The following is an 18932-nucleotide window of genomic DNA, read 5'->3' on the forward strand; positions in this document are numbered from 1 at the left end:
TGGGTTGGGCCCGAGAGCTGTAGTTTCAGATACTGTGACCGGTGAGAACTAAAAGTTGACATAAAAAACATTCTGTAGAAGTGTGAAAATATCTCATCATCTTTCCCTTCCAAATGATTATTTTTCATCAAAAATTGGAGTCTTTCTGATGCAGAAGAAATGTGTCTTTTTTTATATATTTTAAAACTGACTGCTGCTTGAAACAGTATGCCCTGTCTCCCCTCAGTGTAGCTGACAGGATAAGTGTCTAAAAGCAATGGTCAGGGTAAAGAACTATTTATGCAAAGCTAAGCACTGAAGAAGGAATACCTGTTTTTTTTCAGGTGGAAAGCCAGTTCAGGCATGTCAAGAATCCAAAAGTCAAGACTTAACCATGAGCCGTGCTACTCACCAAAGCAACCTCAGCATTATATGGGGAAAAAAACAGGAGTGAGGCAGGAAAGAAAGACAACCCATAATCAGAGCAGAAAGTCACCCATATCCCCACATTTGGTATCATGTGAGAGCACATCCAGAGAGAAGCCAGCAGTGTGATGAACATGACATCTCTCTCTGATCTGCTGTACTTTTCCAAGCAAGACACTAATCAGGAAGGACACGTGTTGGATAACCTCTGTGGGAATAACTTTGTTGAGAAGGAGGTAGAAATCTGGCTAGTCTGGTTCTACTTTCACTTACATAAGGATGGAGTTATTTCACTTGATTATCTCAGAATAACCCTGATCTAGCTAAGAACAACAGGATAAACAATGGAATTCTATAAAAATATTGTCACCAACATTTAGGTAGGTGACATATTATTTTAAAGAGTATTTGGTGCATTACGAGGTTTTGACCATAAAAAATAAATAAAATTTGGCAAATTTAAGGGGTTTTTAACTTAATTACAAAAGGTTTAAAAAATCAATTTGTCAAATTTGTTAGGTTTCCATGTTCTTTGTGGTTGTTTTTTTCCAAGTGCTGCTTACTTATAGAATTCTTTGTAAAAACTTCCCTAAGGTGAAAAATGTTAAGATAACATTAAGATTAGAAAGATATACTTTACAAGAATGTGTGTAGGGGGGAGAGGGATAAGATTGTATGTTGAAATACTAAACAAATAATAACTAGTGACGATATGAAAAGCTGTAACAATCCACAGGTTTTGAGTTCTGTACCATTCAGGTTTTATTTTATCTTCTGAATTCTTGGCTTCTCAGCTATGTGATTTAAAGGTCCTTCTTCGACTTTCACAATAGCACTTCTTAATTTCCTTAAGGATCTTGGAGGAGGGTCAGGGAGGAGAAAGGATTGTTTCTTAAATATACAATTTGGAAGAACAGCGCTGATAAGAATTTTCTGCAAATGATACATTCTCTTTTCAGTTTTTTCTCACTAAGTTTCCAGGAGAGCTTTGCTGCTGTCTCTAGTTGTATGCAAAATAAATAATAGTTAAGAGTTTCTACAAATTCCTGCTCTATAGATTTCAAGGCCAAAAGAGGCATTTGTAATGATTTAGCTTTATCTTCTGTATTAAGAGAACATAGGATTCCATTCAGTAACTTTGTGTTGGATATAGTTTCACTGGGGTGGGTTAGTAAAATATCTGTTCTTGAAGACATCAGAATTCACCACTTGCCTTGAAAATCTGTTACCAGTTAAGACCATCCGCTCTTAAAAACTACATTCCCATCTCCAAGCTGAATTGTTCTGCATTCAAATTCCAACCACTGATCCTTGTCATGCCACTTCCTAACATGGGTGAAACATAGAAACTAAGTATCCAAAAATTGCCAGCGCATCAGAAGCATCTTAGTCTTTGTTTAGCAAAATCACCATTACTGTTAAGTTTCATGAAACAAGGCCTCTCAGGAAATTACACTTCCCAGCATTTGCAAAACTTGACAAGTTCCACAATCCTTCAAACAAAACATTACTAACTGTCCAAACTGTCAATTTTATGAAACTCAGAGTTTGCTAAATGTTCAAGATAATTTTGTAATGCATTGCTATGTCAAATGCTGTGGAAAAAGAGCCTATATAAACTCTTTATAGTTATCCTCATACCTAATACTCAATCCTACCATATCGATACTCTTTCTGGAGTCATCAAACAGGACAAAATAAAAAAGGAGAGGTGGAATTAAACTGGAAGTATTTGCAGCTTATATCACTGAATGAATCTGATGAACTAAGCCACATGGACAACATCATGTAAAAATCCTCACAAGACAAAATTAATACTTTGAAGGAAAAAATACACTAAAATTATTATGTTTCAAAAGTACTCAAAAGGTACGGAAATATGAGATTTAAACAAACAGTTTATAGATGTTTTACAACATATTTTTGCACCAGTGTGCATATATTCCATGCAAAGAACAAAATTGAAGACCTGTGGGATAAAACAGTATAGACACTATTTTTTTTACCTAAATAATACATTGCCTATTTATGAGTGGCTAATCAAGCACAGCCATGAGTGGTCAAATCAGGGTGCATCTGCATTTGCAAAAGTATGTTCTGGCTAGGAAAAGCAGCTCCATCCCAAAGACTTTGCAGACAGTCTTACTAAAAATGCAAGTCAGCTCCACAGAAGATCTAGATTTATTTTCTTTCAATGGTGGAAGCCAAGGGAAGGCTGTTCAACAATGAGAAGATTCGTCACACATAAGAGCGATCTTTGAGGGTCCCCAGCTGAATGAAGTTTCCCTAGAAGCAAACAGCTTCAGATGGAAAGGCAGTCACTTGACATCTCAATAATTCAGTAACCAGATATTGATACAGGGCTGGCTCCTCCTCACAGGTTTAGATGAATCTGGGACCTCAGAACAATGAATAAGGCCTGGTTTACATATGTAATTAAGGGAAGTGTAAAGAACCATGAAAAATTAGAAGTTGCAAACCCTCAGAGTTATTTGCTTTAATAGGTGGTAACAGTAGCAATCAAGGGAAGGAAATAATTTTATCATATGATTTCAAGCAGAATTCCTCTGACTGATGATTATCAAACTACTTTAAATAATAGCAGTAACTACTTAGAGACTAATAGTCTAAAACTACATTTGCTTATTACTCAATATGTTGAAGTTACTACAACTTTAAGACTAACATTTTGAACAATAGGTTTTATTTCTCAACTATAGATTCTTTTGAGTCTTCTTTCAATTTTCAAGCACACTAAGAGTAGCAAAGAGCATTTTCTCAGAAACAGTTCTCTTGGATGACAGAAGAAGGGAATTAGTTAAATCCAGGTTATTTTGGGGGTTGTAGTGAGGAGACTCAATAAAGAGAAAAAAACCCTGACCTTATAAAAAAAAATTTCTCTTTCCTTTTCTCATCTTCTTTCCTAAAGCTTTAGTAAACATTTGCAGGTCATTAAGTGGAACATGGTGCAAACATATTTTCAGGAGCTGATCAAAATAAATCATATCATCTCAAATTTACTTCTGCTATGAACCTAACAATTCAGAAAAGGAGTTCAAATAGCAGCATAATTCAGGGTGGTGGAGTCACTGCAAGCTCACTACCTTGGTGTAGAGATGTATGTGCTGCATGGGGAACAGGTACACATAAAATAAGACACTTTACATGTTGGAAGTGCATTAGTAATTTTTTTTTAAGAGTTATTTTCCCTTAAACAAACAAATGACTGAATAAAACATTTCTCTGTTGTGATCCGTTCCTCCACCCTTCATAATCTGAAACCCAAGAATTATGCATTATATGATTCAGGGCAGAACAACGCTGGTGAAAATTGTCCTGCTTATTTGAATCTACCTCAGTTGTGATCCTTCAGCAGGTATATGAAGTAGTACATTTTAAAATAAGAACCAAGCATATAGTAACTGTGCAGCTTAAAATGACATACAGGACTCTGCTATGCTATTGCTACCATACCTGCAGGACGTACTACTTAATTACCTTCTGCCTATCTTTAAGTGGGGGGGGAAGGGAAATGAGAGCTATATGAAAATATTTGAGTTCATGAACTGGCTGATCAATCCCAATGCAATCCCTCATTTTTAGGTTCCTTCAACCACTGCAGTCATAAAACTTTAGTTTAATGCATAAAGTCTGCCTATTCCAGCTACTCTTTCCTCTTCTTGCCTGTGTTTTTTCAGTGGTGGCAAAACAGTAACAAAAGCAATGCTTTACTTTGTCTCATTCCCACTTGCCACTGGTGTACAAACAACAGGATTCTGCAGGAGCACAGGCTAACTCACATTTCCTACAGCCTAAAGGTAACAGCAGTTTTGTAGGAAATATCTATCTAAGATTCCTCAGGCAGCACAGAAAATTGAGCCCAGGTCTCAAGTATCTGCAACAAATCCAATACACAACAATCTAATAAGCAAAAGAGAGACACTGGCAATCTCATGTCCTTTCCTACGTTTAGTGTAATGCCCAAATCAGCCAACAAGCTTGAAAATGTCCACTTCACAACTAAAATGTACACCTTGCCAGGGCAGAATACTGCTCTGTTTAATACTTAACATGATTTATGTAATTTTAAGTACACATGAAAAGGAAACTACGGGCAAAATTGGATTAGAATTCAGGGCAATTGTTAGTATGCCACATCTAAATCTGCTCATCCTCAAGGTTATGAATGAAACCTAAATTTATTATGGCTATTAATCCAGCACTTTAATGTTCCACTTGATTAGGATGAATCAAGGACAAAATTCCACCCAAAATGCCCACTAGAGAAGTTCTGTAATTTGGATCTTAAATGTAGAACACTGCATCATCTATTCCTAAAGAAGAAGCTGAGTGTGATGCACTTTGCATCTGTAAGAAAAAAAAAAAAAAAGGTATTGACTAGTTTCCTTTTCACCAGGATCTTATATTTCTGTGCAAAACACTCTCAGTGCAATTCTCTCAGGAGGAATGTATTTGAGCACACACTACTACAAATCCTCCAAGGTCATGATGAGCCAGTTTGAAGGGCATTACTGAGATTAAACAGCGTAGACATTGACTGAATTTAGCACAAAGCCCAGGAAAGTCTTGAAATAATATACAGAGTACTTCCATGGTTTTTTTAACAGGCTACAATGTCTCAGGCTCTTGAGCTCAAAAGTTCTGCCTAAAAAAGCAGACATCAGAATAAAAAAATAAAATATTTCCAAGGCCCTAAAATAAAAACTTCCAGGGCAAAATAGTTTTAAGGACACTGAATAACAGCACGCTTTTAGTTATGAGAATCTTGAACACCACAGTAGTGAGTGAAAAAAGTATTCTCACAGATTTCAGTAATGGAGGATCAAACCACAAACCTCGAGGCACAAAGAGCCTCACTGGAGGCACTGGGCTTTAAATTAGGCTTCAAATATTTCTTTAAAGGTGTCCTTACAATCCCCTCTCTAATTATTATGTTAGTCCCTAACTACAAAGCTTTAGAGAGGCAACAAGGTGTGTGGTAACAGCATTCCTACAGTCTTGAAGAAAATGTGCATTACACAGCAGTGACAGAAGTGCTATGCTGGTACTTAAGTTAAGAGTTACTGAGATTGGAATCCTGGCAAACATTCAGGGCAATGGTGTATCAAGCTGACTGAATTAATGTTTTACTAATGACTTGAACTTTAACAAGCCAAAATCCTTCTTCAGGGAGGGGAAAATTTTTTTTTGCCTTTTCAAAGAGCTTCCTAAAGGCCTACTGCTAAATGAAATCCTTTCTAGTAATAAAACCAAAATCTATTTAGTTAAATCTGTTAAAAGAAAAATTAACTGAAGGGAACCCTAGAGAACCACACTATACCAATCTAAGATATCCTGATCTAGACCAAACCCAAACAATAATCAACACTCATCAAATTAATTAATTTACTCTAACAGGATTTTCACTCTGCTTGTATCACTCCTGGCTTTTAATTTCATAGAATCATATAATCATCTAGGTTGGGAAAGACCTTTAAGATCATTGAGTCCAACCACTAACCCAGCACTGCCAAATCACCACTATATCATGACATCCACATGTCTTTTAAATACCTCCGGGGATGGGTATTCAACCACTTTCCTAGGCAGCCTGTTCCAATGCCTGATGAGATTTTCCATGAAGAAACTTTTTCTAATATCTGATCTAAATCCTCCCTAGTGCAACTTGAGTCCATTTCCCCTTGTCCTGTCACTTGTCACCTGGGAGAAGAGGCCGACCCCCACCTCACTACATGCTCCTTTCAGGCAGTTGTAGAGAGCAGTGGAGTCTCCCCTGAGCCTCCTTTTCTCCAGGGTAAAAACCCCCAACTCCCTCAGATGCTCCTCATAGGATTTGTGCTCCAGACCCTTGACCAGCTCTGTTGCCCTTCTCTGGACATGCTCCAGCACCTCCATGTCCTTCTTGTAGTGAGGGGCCTAAAAACTGACCACAGGATTCGAGGTGTGGCCTCACCAGTGCCGAGTACAGTTGGACAATCACTGCCCTGCTCCTGTTGGCCACACTATTGCTGATACAGGCCAGGATGCCATTGGCCTTCTTGGCCACCTGGGCACACTGCTGGCTCATGTCCAGCTGCTGTCAACCCCCAGGTCCTTTTCTGTTAGCCTGTAGTGCTGCATGGGATTGTTTTGACCCAAGAATGGGAGCCAGCACTTTGCCTTGTTCAACTTCTTCCAGTTAGCCTTAGCTGGATTGATGAATCCAGCCTGTCCAGATCCCTCTACAGAGCCTACCTGCACTCAAGAAGTTCAATACTCCCACCCAACTTGATGTCATCAGCAAATTTACTGAGGGTGAACTTGCTCCCTCATCCTTTGTCATTATTCTTCTCCCCACATCCAATGCAGGATAGAGATTCTCCTTAGTCCTTTTTTTCTTGCTAATGTATTTATAGAAACTTTTTTTATTTTCACGGCAGTAGTTAGATTAACCTCTACTTGGGCTTTGGCCCTTCTAATTTTCTCCCTGCATAACTTCATGCTATCCTTGTAGTCCTCCTGAGTTGCCTGCCCCTTCTTCCAAAGGTGATAAAGTCTTTTGTTCCCCAAGTTCCAGCCAAAGCTCTCTGTTCAGGCGGGCTGCTCTTCTTCCCTACCAACTCATCTTTTGGCACATGGGGACATCCTGATTCTGCACTTTTAAGATTTCCTTCTTGTAGAATGTGAGGCTTTCCTGGCCCCCTCTGCCTCTGTGGACTGTCTCCCAAGAGACTCTGTCAACCAGGCTCCTAAACAGGCCAAGGTTGGCCCTTCAGAAGTCCAAGGTGGCAGTTCTGCTGATCCTGTTTTATGTCCCTCTGAGAATCTAAAACTCATTAATTTTGTGATAGCTGTGCCCAAAACAGCCTCCAACCACCACGTCTCCCATCAGCTCTTCCCTGTTCACAAACAGCAGGTCCAGCTGGGCACCTCCCCTGGCTGACTCACTGACCAGCTGTGTCAGGAAGTTGTCTTCCATACCTTCCAGGAACCTCCTTCGACTGCCTCCTCTGTGCTGTACTGGATCTACATGCTGCAAGCTGAAGTCCCCCAGGAGAACAAGTGCTGGTGAGGGTGAGACTTCTCACAGCTGCTTATAGAATATTTCTTCTGCCTTTTCATCCTGGTTGGGTGCTCTGTAACAGACTCTCACCAGGATACCTATCTTGTTGGCCTTGATTCTCACCCCTAAACACTCCACCTTACTGCCACCACCATTAAGCGCTAGTCAACCAAAATGCTTCCTAACATACTTCAATGCCAATTATAAGGAACAGGTAATGTAATTTCAGGGAAAATTTGAACTGTATCCAAGCAAAATTTGGGCTTATGAAACAAAAATAATTGTCTTCATTTCTCCAGGAAAAACACAGAGGTTGACGAGGCAAGAATTGTCCCTATAATATCTAGCATGGCAAACGGAGACTTGCAACAGTGAGAACACTGTAAATTAAGATGCACAAATTGCAAAACTTTGATAACAACGTATGCCATCATTATATTTTCTCAATTTTTAATTTAAGTTTATTCTTAGCATATTTCCATAGATTAATACTAACTTTTCTTGTTGGAATACTGTTTTTCATGCATCTGTTGTTTGTTTCAGAGATATTTATCACTCTCTGTATAAATATCAACCTAATTTTTAAAGAAATCCAGAAACTTCCTGCATAGATTTTTTTTACTACTCAAATGAACCTTTACAGGAATTCTAGGGGACTCTACACAGTTAAGTGGCCAGTGAAGTGATAAAAGCTAAACTTATCCTGAGGGCTGTTTAGAATCCCTTGATTAAAATAAGTTGGGAAATTAAACAAGCTGTGCTGCTGTGAGCAGGGTTTCTTGACAGCAGCCAGTGTCCCTTCTCTAGAGCTCTTCAGAACATCCAAATCAAAAATATTTCCAACTGACTACCAAGATAATTTTACAAGCTTATTATAGTTCACTTTAGGAATTAGCGTCTTTCTGCAGGTTCTCATGTCACTGGCAATCAGTGTTAGTGCTGAGAGTTCTCAATTCTTCTACTTAAGCCTAGTGTGTCTCCTTAATCCCTTTAATTCTTGAATTTTGACCTAATTTTACAGCTCATTGTCATGCTTCTTTTGCTGCTATCTAGGCCTTATTCTATATCACAAGAATATAAAACCTAAATTGTGGATTATTTTTAAGGAAAAAGCCTGCTAAGTACTTATACAGCTACCTTATACCTTCCTTGTCTCTCATCTGACCAGGTCAAATGAAATCAATGGTGCTATTCAGCTCAGCAAAACAAGCGTGATTGAGCTCCAAGCGCTAAACTGGTAAACTTTGTTGCAGCTATATCTTCTTTGAAAGTGTGACTACTCAGCAAGTGATCTCAGCTGGAAACTAGAAAAATACTGTCAACAGGTACTGGTGTTTGAGACATTTCCTTTCTATTCAAGGAGCCCAACAGTCCAGGTGCTCATTCTGTATGGAAGACAGGAACACTGGCCCTGATTCAAGGAGAACTGGAAAGGATTCAGTATCTGTCTGCTCTAAACCCTGATGTAAACAACCAGACTTGGGGTTATTCGGAGAGGCACTGCTCCTAACTGGCCTGTTTAAGCCATTTTATTCTGTGGAACACAGCAGGTATTAGCAGCAAAGGAGAAATACAGGGGGGAAAGGGAGGAGGAACAAACACAAAAAAAATGAGACAGAATTTTTTGGCCCTATAGTAACAATACTTAGTTGCAAATGGAACATCCAAGTGAAGGCAATGTTCCAAAGAGTAATTCAGAAATCATATACTTGGGCAGCAAACAGAAAATTAATACAAAACAGCTCAGAATGTAAGTGAAGGCACATTAGTGGGAGTATGGGTTAAAAAGCCTCTCGAAGGAAGGAATTGCATCCGAGCCTTCCATGCTTGGACAAAGTGCCCTAAGTTCTGTATAAAAGACAATTAAAACCACAATTGACTCTCCTCTACTAATCCAAGGCAATATCTAAACCCACCCCTTCAATTACACTGCTTTGCTTTTTTAAAAAAATTATTAAAACTCCAGGATGGGGAGCAGAGGAAAAGCTTTGTTTTTGGACAAAATCACCATTGAACCCAAATAATTAAAGACGAACAAAAATTCTCTTGCCAAATCACAGAGCTACCTTTATTCATCTCAAAAAAAAAAAATCTTGTTTCAACTAGACAAAGCTGACCTTTTCTATGTATATATTTGGAGGATAAGGTGATATTCAAGTTAGAAATGGAAAATTTAATAATTTCCATTATTCTGTCTAAAATGCCAGGAAAAGGAGACCAATATAACAACTACTATAGAAGACAATGAAAGTCTTTCCACTGAGATTAGTAAGGCTTGTGCCAGTCTTTCTATATGCCCCATATGAGCATCTCTTACTCCTGTATATTTTCACAGATACTTCATTTTGCTGAGACCTTGCTGCCACATTCACAATAACGACCCCATGAACTCATTTTTTATTTACAGTTAAGTTTATTTTGATCATATTTTTTTAATATAAACTGTAGTGTCAAACTATTTAAATCCCCTGGTAATACTTACAGTAAGAAGTGTGAGGTGGAAAATTGTTTGGGCACCATCCTAGAGTATATTAAAACAGCAGCAACAAACCTGGCAATGGACCAGAATCCAATACAGTACTTGACAAATGATGGCAAGCAAACCACCAACATGTGATGACCTCATTTTTAAGCCAAGGATAAATGTAGTTGATGTGTCTTGCCAAGACTGGTGTGCCCAAATGGTACAAGTGAGGTCAAGCAAGGATGCTGCAAATAATTCCGAATCGTATTTTACCAGTTTGCCACTTTAAGAACTATCAGATATTCAATCCAAAAAGGTCTGATCCAACATTATTATTACAGCTCACCCAGCAAAACACATCAGCATTTTGGCTTTGAAGAACAGCACTGACAACTGTTATAGCTTAATAATTAAAGTCAAGGGTGTAGTATTATTCTCTCACAAATTAAAAAAGCATACCAGAATGGTAAAGTTCCTAAAAAATACTGTTTGTTTATCAAAACAAAGGATGACAGATGAAATAATTGTATTTCACAAACTTAATGGAGAGCTTTCTCTAGGCAGTGGAACAGTGATTCTTCAGCTGAATTTCTTGCCTAAACGTATTTGGGAAAAGTCTATGAAGTTTTCCCATAAACTAGGCTTAAAAGCTAACTTCAGGGAATTGTTTTTGAAAGATTCTTGCTTCAGTGGGGATTTAGCCAAATGTTAGTACAGCAAAATGCAGTGCTGTGTTAAGGCATTTAGGGATCTGTAATGAAAAGTTTAAGTAAGATTTAGCTAATGATGTAAATCACCAGTTTTAGTGAGCCTTGGCTTTGCAATGCTTTGGCTTTAAGTCAGAATAGCTGCCCAAAGAGCCTGAAATAAAACAATTCTTGTTTCCCTAGTGATCCTCACATTCCTAAAACAGCTATGAGAATCTGTCATTACTTCCCCTTTGAAACCATTCTACCCTTGAGGCAAGGTGTAGCAAGATATCACAGCAGTCATAAAGAAGCACTTCAGAGGACTCCACTTAAGCATTGAGCAGAGAAAGAAGTTAGGTAAGGGACAAGCAGATTATGGTTCAGATTAAAGCTGAATAGGAAATGGGTTTTCCCCTCACACAATCTGGGGTTTTTCTTCAGAATGCTCCAGACCTAAAAGGCCACATCAGGGTTATCTTATTTTGTTACTCAAAACAGGAAAATGTAACGGGACTGACTGTACTGCAAAATATTATTAGTGTGGCTCTAGCCTCTTGCAACAAAAAAATACTAGAGGCTCAACACAGGAATTTCTTCCATGGGTGCTGCAATCCTGGTTGACAGTTTTTCAAGCTCCAGAAGGCAGGCAGGGGAGGAGGGAGAACAAACATGGCAAACTACTGTGATGAGAGCACTAGTCAAGTAACAAGCAGGCCAAGAACAAGGTCTTCTTTTAAAAATATCTGGGAGCAGACTACTGTTTAAAAGAGATGAACATTCCTTCATTGACTTTACATGACCCGATCCTGAACATTTCGGATTTATCTACAAAACCTAAAGAAAATAAAGAATTTTTCTTTTGTGAATCAAAAAAGAACACAATAGTTGCTCTCTAACAGGCATCTGCACACTGCTGCAGTAGTACTGCTAGCCCAGACACCCATTGCTGGGCAGGGGAATGTATTTCACTTTGATACTGCCTCTGGAGGCATGGAGGTTGTGCTGGGGTTTGAGTTTAGTTCCAGTTTTGGGGTATGTTTGTTTTACTCTACACAATCAGCAGAATCTGGCGAAAAAATTGCCTTAAACCAGTTCAACCAGTTTCAGATTATTTGAAACAGCACATTTCAGGAGAAAATATCTTCTATTCTACAGAATGGATAGGTGGGCATTAAATCCATATTCTTAGTCAATTATTATGATTTACTGCAGTGACATTAAGGAATCTCAAACAAGCAAAGAATAAAGAGAAGGTAAACAACAGACTTCAATTTTAACTGCATTTTCCGTGCCCAGTTCACGTAAGGAGCAAAAATGCCTCAGACAACTCATAAGGGATGCAGCGTAAAATTGTAGTGTGCAGTTTTCCGAAACAGGCACAAGAGCTCAACACACTGAAGCTAATTTCTCTGTCAACTTTCATTCCATGCAGATTAGTGCCATTTGGCACAGCTGAAGCACCTACTCTATGCAGTGCCATACATACATAATTTTCTCAAGCTTGCAGTAATATGAACTTGCTGCAGAAACTGCCACTTCTCATTAAAATTATCAGATACAAGTTAGCCTGCAAGTGTGTTTTTCACTTACTAAAAGGCTCAAGCATTTTCAACTGGATCTTTTATTTTAATCTAGTGAGTCTTTCAATAGTGTTCAAACCTACATACCAGAAATACATCCAAGAATTCAACTATCAGTCTATATTTGCATTTTACCTCCCCACGAGAAAAAAATCCTGCTTTCCCTGCCTTCTGGTAGCATTCATTCCTTTATTAATCACTGAATTAAGAACTTAATAATGTAAACATCAGGATTCACCACTGTCACATGCTTGCACTTGCTAAGAAGAGTTTTGTCTCCACCTTATTAATGGAATGTAGAGGCCACTCTAGAGGAATGTGATTCAACTGAGACTATTTTGCAACCTTTACGAAAAAGAAAATTCCACACTTTCTTCAAGGTTTTGCGAAAATGGACTCATAACACTTCTTCAGTTTCAAAAGACCTCCACATGATTATTTTAAGATTAGAATTCAAAACAAAATGGAAAGTAAATTCTTAATATGAACCACTGTAGTTTCTTTCAAAATGTCAGCTCTTTCAAATGCTAACTCAGCAGCATCTGATAGAATAAGAAGACTCTGTAATGTAAGTACAACAGAAATGCATGGGCTCACCCACCTAGTAAATCATCTTGAGGCTAAATCCCTATATAGGAAGAATAAAACCACTTTCTACCTTTAAAAAGCACTAGTGTTGATAAATAGGTGAATTGTGTTCAATATATTTTACTTTTTAATTACTCTTATTAAAAATTCCATTTAAAGCCAGAAGATCTCTAGAGCCATACATTTGTAGGTAATTGGTGCTGACAATAAGACTCTTTCAGAGCTTTAAACCTGAACCAGTTCTTCCTGATGTAACCTCTAATTTTGGTTTGAATAAAGCAGGCCTATGGTCTTGCTTGTTAATTATAGTCCTAAGGGCTTTCTTTCCTTTTAAATGGCCCTCCTTTCTCTTCATATTGAGCTAATTTCTGTTCTCTTTAGTTATACTCGCAAAGTTTATTATGAGATAGCCATAATCCCCAAGCTACTCTTCATTTCTCTGTACTCCAGTTTTCTCCCCTGGCCACAAGGCGAACAACCTTGTTCCAGTACCATATTTCATGCTTTCAGATCCCAGGTCATGATTTGGTATGCAGCATGGCACTCACCTTACTCCCACTGCGAGAAATGGAGCAGGCAAGGGGCCAAGAGCTGGCAGAGGGCTGACTTGGCTCTCTTCCTCTCACCTACCCACCTAGTTTGCTGTTGCCCTAACTTGCTTACCATAAATACTACTACATGTGAGAAGATAAACAAAATTCCAAATCCACAACAAAGTTCACACCAGAGCAGTTTGATGACTCGTTGTACTTGGCCTCCAGGCAGTTGCATGAAATAACAGCCTCAGCCCCAGTCAGACTACTGTCATTTAAGAGGCCAACAAAAGAGCTTCTGCATTTATATTCTCCTAAGACATGGTATAATGAGTATGGCAGATCAGCCACCAAAAAACAGACCCAGAGGAAGTCATGCTCTTCTATTTGCAGTTCAGAGACTATGAACAAATATCACAGGACATGCAGAAAAGTATTTCACAGGTCTGGGGCAAAAATAACTTTCTAATTCACATCACATGAAAAGAGCAGGATCTGCTGTTGCATGTTCCCATTGCTGAGGCATGAAAGCCTAGAAGATATAAAATACTTGGGTTGCAAGATGTGACTTATTTTAGGGTTTTTAAGTTATTTGAAATAACATTAGCTGAATTATATGAACGCATATTCATTCATTGAATCATGTTTAGAAATGCTTCTTGATTTGAATCAGATCACTTATGGACTATCACACAATTCAGTTTAAGTGAAGTCCCACTTACTTAATTTATAGCATTGGGCACTGTAGGGTAGCACAAACCTGTTACTACTGCAAAAATCCTGATACAGAAGATGGAACTCTGAAGTGTGCCTTTCTACAAAGGATGTTGATCACCTGTGCTCCATCTTTCACTCAGCTCTTGTGTGGAGTCTCTTAATACGATTTGGCTTAAAATCAAAAAAACCTAAACAATAGCCTTGCCACCACTGAAAGTCTGCCAAAATACATCTGAGTTGCAAAACACTGGCTTTGAAGTCTTTCTGAGGAGGGTGGAAATAGAAGTAGGTTAAATTGCTGGATTTTTCATCCATTACAGATTCTAAAGACATTGCCAATAAATTTGAAATATTTGAGACAGACAACTACTAATTTTTTTATCACAACTTCATCAATTTTAAATGCATCTTTACCATCTTAAAAATCAGAAATACTCAGAAATGCAACACAGCTCATTTTTCTGTCAACAAATAGCCTCAGAAAAGCAAAGACCGTCTTACCATCTAGCTAAGTAGCCTCTAAGACAATAATGCCACAACTTCCAAAGGCTCTAAAAATCAGCAAGCACCTTGTTATCATCATGACTCTTTGTATTATGAAGATTGCATGCTGTTACAATTGACAGGCTGTTACAACTCTGCCAAATAGAAGCAGATGTGGCAGGTAAGCTTTCCAATGAAAGAAAAATTCTTGGTATAGAGTTGGAATATATTAAGTGCAATTTGCTTTAACTACATATTAGCCACTATGAAGTGTTAAATATCATGGAGACAAGTCCCACAAATGTTGGGCTCTCAAGGGGCAACTCAGTTTTAAGATATGATGTTAAAACAGTTCACTGAGAGGAAACTTTCATCAGATTTAATTACTCCTATCACACAAAACCTTGAAACGATCTCAAGACTTAAAATTTGTTCACCTACTAAAAGAATAACTCAAAAATCATAACAATGTCATCATAACAATGTCACCTTATGGTGACACCTGTCATAAAACAGTATTACTATGAAAAGACAGCATCCCATGTTCCATTTTAGATACCTTTAAGCTTCTCTAACCTATAGCTCAGTGAAAAAAAACATTTATGGAAAATAAGTCAAGTGTTGCAAACTCTTATCTCACTACCTGGTTTCTAATGTCACAAAGATTCACAAAGACATTTCCAAAAGTCTCGAAAGGTAGTGTTTCCTCTGTGCTTTTCTAGCACAATAAACAGTAAAACATGCTTTAATATCCCACTCCAGCAATGGTAGATGATGACAAAACTGTCCAGTCTGTAACAGACAGAACAAATCCCTGTCCACTGATCTTAATACCCTTAATTGGCTATGCTTCTTGTAACACAAGCTGAGTACATGAGCTGACAATCAGCTAACTTGAAGCATTCTTTCTAAGAAGTATATTATTAAATCAACTAATAAAATTCATTGCCAATTACTCATAGAACTATGTATCACATATTTAAAAAGGCATTAAAGTAACATAATCTAGCCACCTGTTACCACACAGAGGAATATCTAGATTTAGGAATAGCCATATCAAGTCAGACTTTGGATGGAAAAAAAAAGCCCGTTGATGCATTTTGTTTACCCTTTCAACTGTTCTTTCTTTGTGCTTTTAAAACAAACAGAAAACCCCTACATATTTTTTCCTCAAATGAGTACATGCCAGTATTCTCAATCTGTTTTTATAATTTTCTTCTGCGTCCACCACAATCCCAGAAAATAATATTAGCCAGGAGAATTCACACCAGTCACCTGACAAAGATCTTTGACAAGACATTGAGGATTCTGTTAAGTAGGCAGAGTCAAAACTTAAACTCTACATAACAGGTACATCAGATATAATGTTTTGGTATGAACAGTCTTAGAACTGGAAGCTTTAAAAAAGTAGACAAGAATAACCATAAATGAAAATTTTCTCAAGATAAAGACTTAAGAGAATTTATGTGTAAAGAGCCTGCACAGGGAATACAAAGGTAAAACTACAGAAAGTCCAGGTATCTGAGTAGGTTTACAGAATTTCACTTTCTTGCTAGATTAGGTTGAGGTTTTTTCATTAGGGGCTATTACCATTTCATTGACAACTCTCTTCGTAATCATCAGAAATATCTCACAATATAGGAAAGCCATAAAAAAAATCACATTCCAGGAGATAACACAGAGTTCCCTCAATTAAATTCAATGTTCTTCAACTCCCAAAGCATACTTAAATTCTTTGTCTTTAAATAACAAGAGAAACTGAAATTTTAGGAGTACTCACCACCATCTTCAACCAAAAAATGAAAAATGTCACTGGTGGCATTGTCACCCCCTCGTAAAACATAGCATATCTTCATATCATCAATATCAGCTGGAAAGAGATCAGGAAAAAGATTTTATTTTAAATTATGAAGGTAGGAAACTGTTTTTTATAGAAAAACTTGCAATGCATTAAATAGTTTAACCTCAACAAGAGAGAGGTCAAGGCTCTACAGCAGAACTGAGGAATTTCAGTATTAACAGTGTTGAAGTTTTACAGATATCATTCATTCTCCCTCCCTTTACTTCCCTCTCCCCAGAGCTCTTTTTCTTTTAAGCTGTATTTACAAAAAGAACTGAAATGAAATTTAAAAACATGGGCATGACAGTCAGAACTATTTCATAATTTTAGTGGTCCATTTTCTTAAACAGAGGAGTATCTCCACAAGGATTGTGATATTGATTCTGTCATTCTTCAACCTGCAAAGTACTGTAGAGGACAGTTACAGTGATTGACTATTTTAAGAACCCAAATAGATGCAACCAAAGTAAACAGACAAGACTTCAGTAAAAAAAACCAAAACCAACCTGATGTAAAATTTTGAACCATCAGTTGCCATAAAGTATGTAAAAGATAAAAAAAAAATTAATATTGTTTTTTTCTGGTTTCCTTGAGTAGTGATGAGAAACATGTAATACATAAAAACTAATTTTTGTCACTTTCTTTGAAGGACCAGGTCTGATACCTTTTTCAAAAAAAGTGTTAGAAATTAATAGCATTAAAGTGGGGCTGAAGTATCATTCAGGTTCTCCTCTGATGTTAGGATGGATGCACGAGTAAAAAGAAGTCAAAAGCACTTCTGTTAGAGCTTCACAAAACCTTCAGTTCCAAAAGTAACCAGACATCTTTGAGCAGAAACAAGATAAGAGCATTATTGGCAAATAACTAGTGCAGAATCCCTTCCATAAATGTTTGAAAGTTAAAGATCAAAAATTCATGGGGCTGTAAAGAGGATGCAAACAAATACTTTTTCATGCCAGTGCAGCAAATAAATCTTTCATCCTGCAAACACACAGCTCTTCTCATGTGGGTAGCCTTATCAAAATCCATGGTTCCAGCATACACAGAGATAAGCACTTGAACCAGTATTTGCAGGATCAGGACCACCTTATAAGAAAAAAGGGCACTTGTCATCCAAAGACCTTAATTTTGTCAAAATAACTGAAAGAATGACCTCTTTTCTGCTCCTTAAGAACATGTTCAGAGTCACTTGAGCAAGTTTATGCTTTCCTTACACAGCTGATTAGGTTGTGCTAGTTATATCAAAACTTGCCTAGTTGTAAGCACAATTGATAACCATGTAACTGCAGTGCCTGCTAAAATTAATTTTATGTTGGAATTCTCCAACATAATTTTGAAATACATCCAATATAATTTTCTAATATTTCCAATATATAATTAAAAAAATATAATTATCTCCACTAGCATAAGGCAGAAAGCTGTGTTCTAAACAATTGCTCCACCCTCTCTTTCAGTTACAGGCAATCTGAAAAACCAGACTGCTCATGCTGCTTGCACACAATAAATCCTGTTACCCTACTCAAAGTGGTCCAGCTCCCTGTTCATACAACCACAGGCACAAATCCAAGAAATGGGAGTTTGAGGATGGACTTCACTAACTAGAAAGCAGCTTTCAAAACATTTTTGCATGCCACCCTGAAGAGTCTCATTTGACTTCAAAGTTGTCCCAGGTTTGAGTAGGGATAGAACCAAATGACCTCAAGGGGTCCTTTCCAAAATAAACTGGAAGACTCTAACCAAGTTTTACAAGCCCTGTAAGAATCCATACATGTTGATGAAACTGGAACTATTCAGCATTTTGAAAGAGGTGGCACATGGCAGGATAAGAGACCTAAAAGGAAGGGAAGATCAAAACATAAAAAGAAAGTGTGTAACAGCAGGTCCAGTAGTCAATACAGAGGCTTCCCAAAGTCCATTGCAAAATCTGCACTTACACTGGGGTCATAATGAGTATGACAAAAAAGGGCCTTGTTTATTGCTGCCCTGAACATTAGAAAATTATTTGTCTCAATATAGCATAAGCATCACCTTCTCAAAGGCCAATACTATTGAAGAAATGTGTTTTTCTTAAAAACACTCTTCAATCCAACACAAATTAAGAGTGCTTGTGCTAGTACTGTCAAAGAACTTGTAAAGTTACACCACTTTCTGGGATCTTCACTAGCTTTAAAACTAATCTTTCCTAAGGGTTGCATACTTCTTACCCAGATTGGGCAACCCCAGGATATTAAGATAGCCTTCATGCCACATGGTTGGACTGCCAATTCAAAGCTAAGCAACAACTTCATTTTGGTCATCAGACAAATGTATGCCTGGCCACACAGCACAAGAGAGAATGAAATACGTTCCTCTCCCAAGGGCTCCCCATCCTCAGAACAAATGAGGTATCACTGTGCTATGCAGTGGTCAGCTTTCAAGGAACACCTGTTCAATAATTCTACATTCTTAAGTATAAGAGAAAACCCACTAAAATAAGTGATAATCTGTTTAACACTCTCAATATTACTCGCAGTTCACTACTGAAGCCTTACATTTAAGGAGCTGTGGTGGTTCCCAAAGCTTGGATACAG

General features: G+C 37.7%; 1 protein-coding gene across 3 annotated transcripts in view; it reads right to left on the minus strand.

The window, feature by feature from the left end:
• Nucleotides 1-18932, minus strand: part of FREM2 (FRAS1 related extracellular matrix 2) — a 122904-nt gene that overhangs the window by 97686 nt on the left and 6286 nt on the right. For all 3 annotated transcript variants that reach the window (XM_069011859.1, XM_069011867.1, XM_069011876.1), the window contains exon 2: nucleotides 16303-16392. In XM_069011859.1, coding sequence (XP_068867960.1) covers nucleotides 16303-16392 — 90 coding nt within the window. The remainder of the gene's footprint in view (nucleotides 1-16302; nucleotides 16393-18932) is intronic.

This window comes from Aphelocoma coerulescens, chromosome 1 (genome assembly GCF_041296385.1).
Source record: "Aphelocoma coerulescens isolate FSJ_1873_10779 chromosome 1, UR_Acoe_1.0, whole genome shotgun sequence".
Lineage (NCBI taxonomy): Eukaryota > Metazoa > Chordata > Aves > Passeriformes > Corvidae > Aphelocoma > Aphelocoma coerulescens.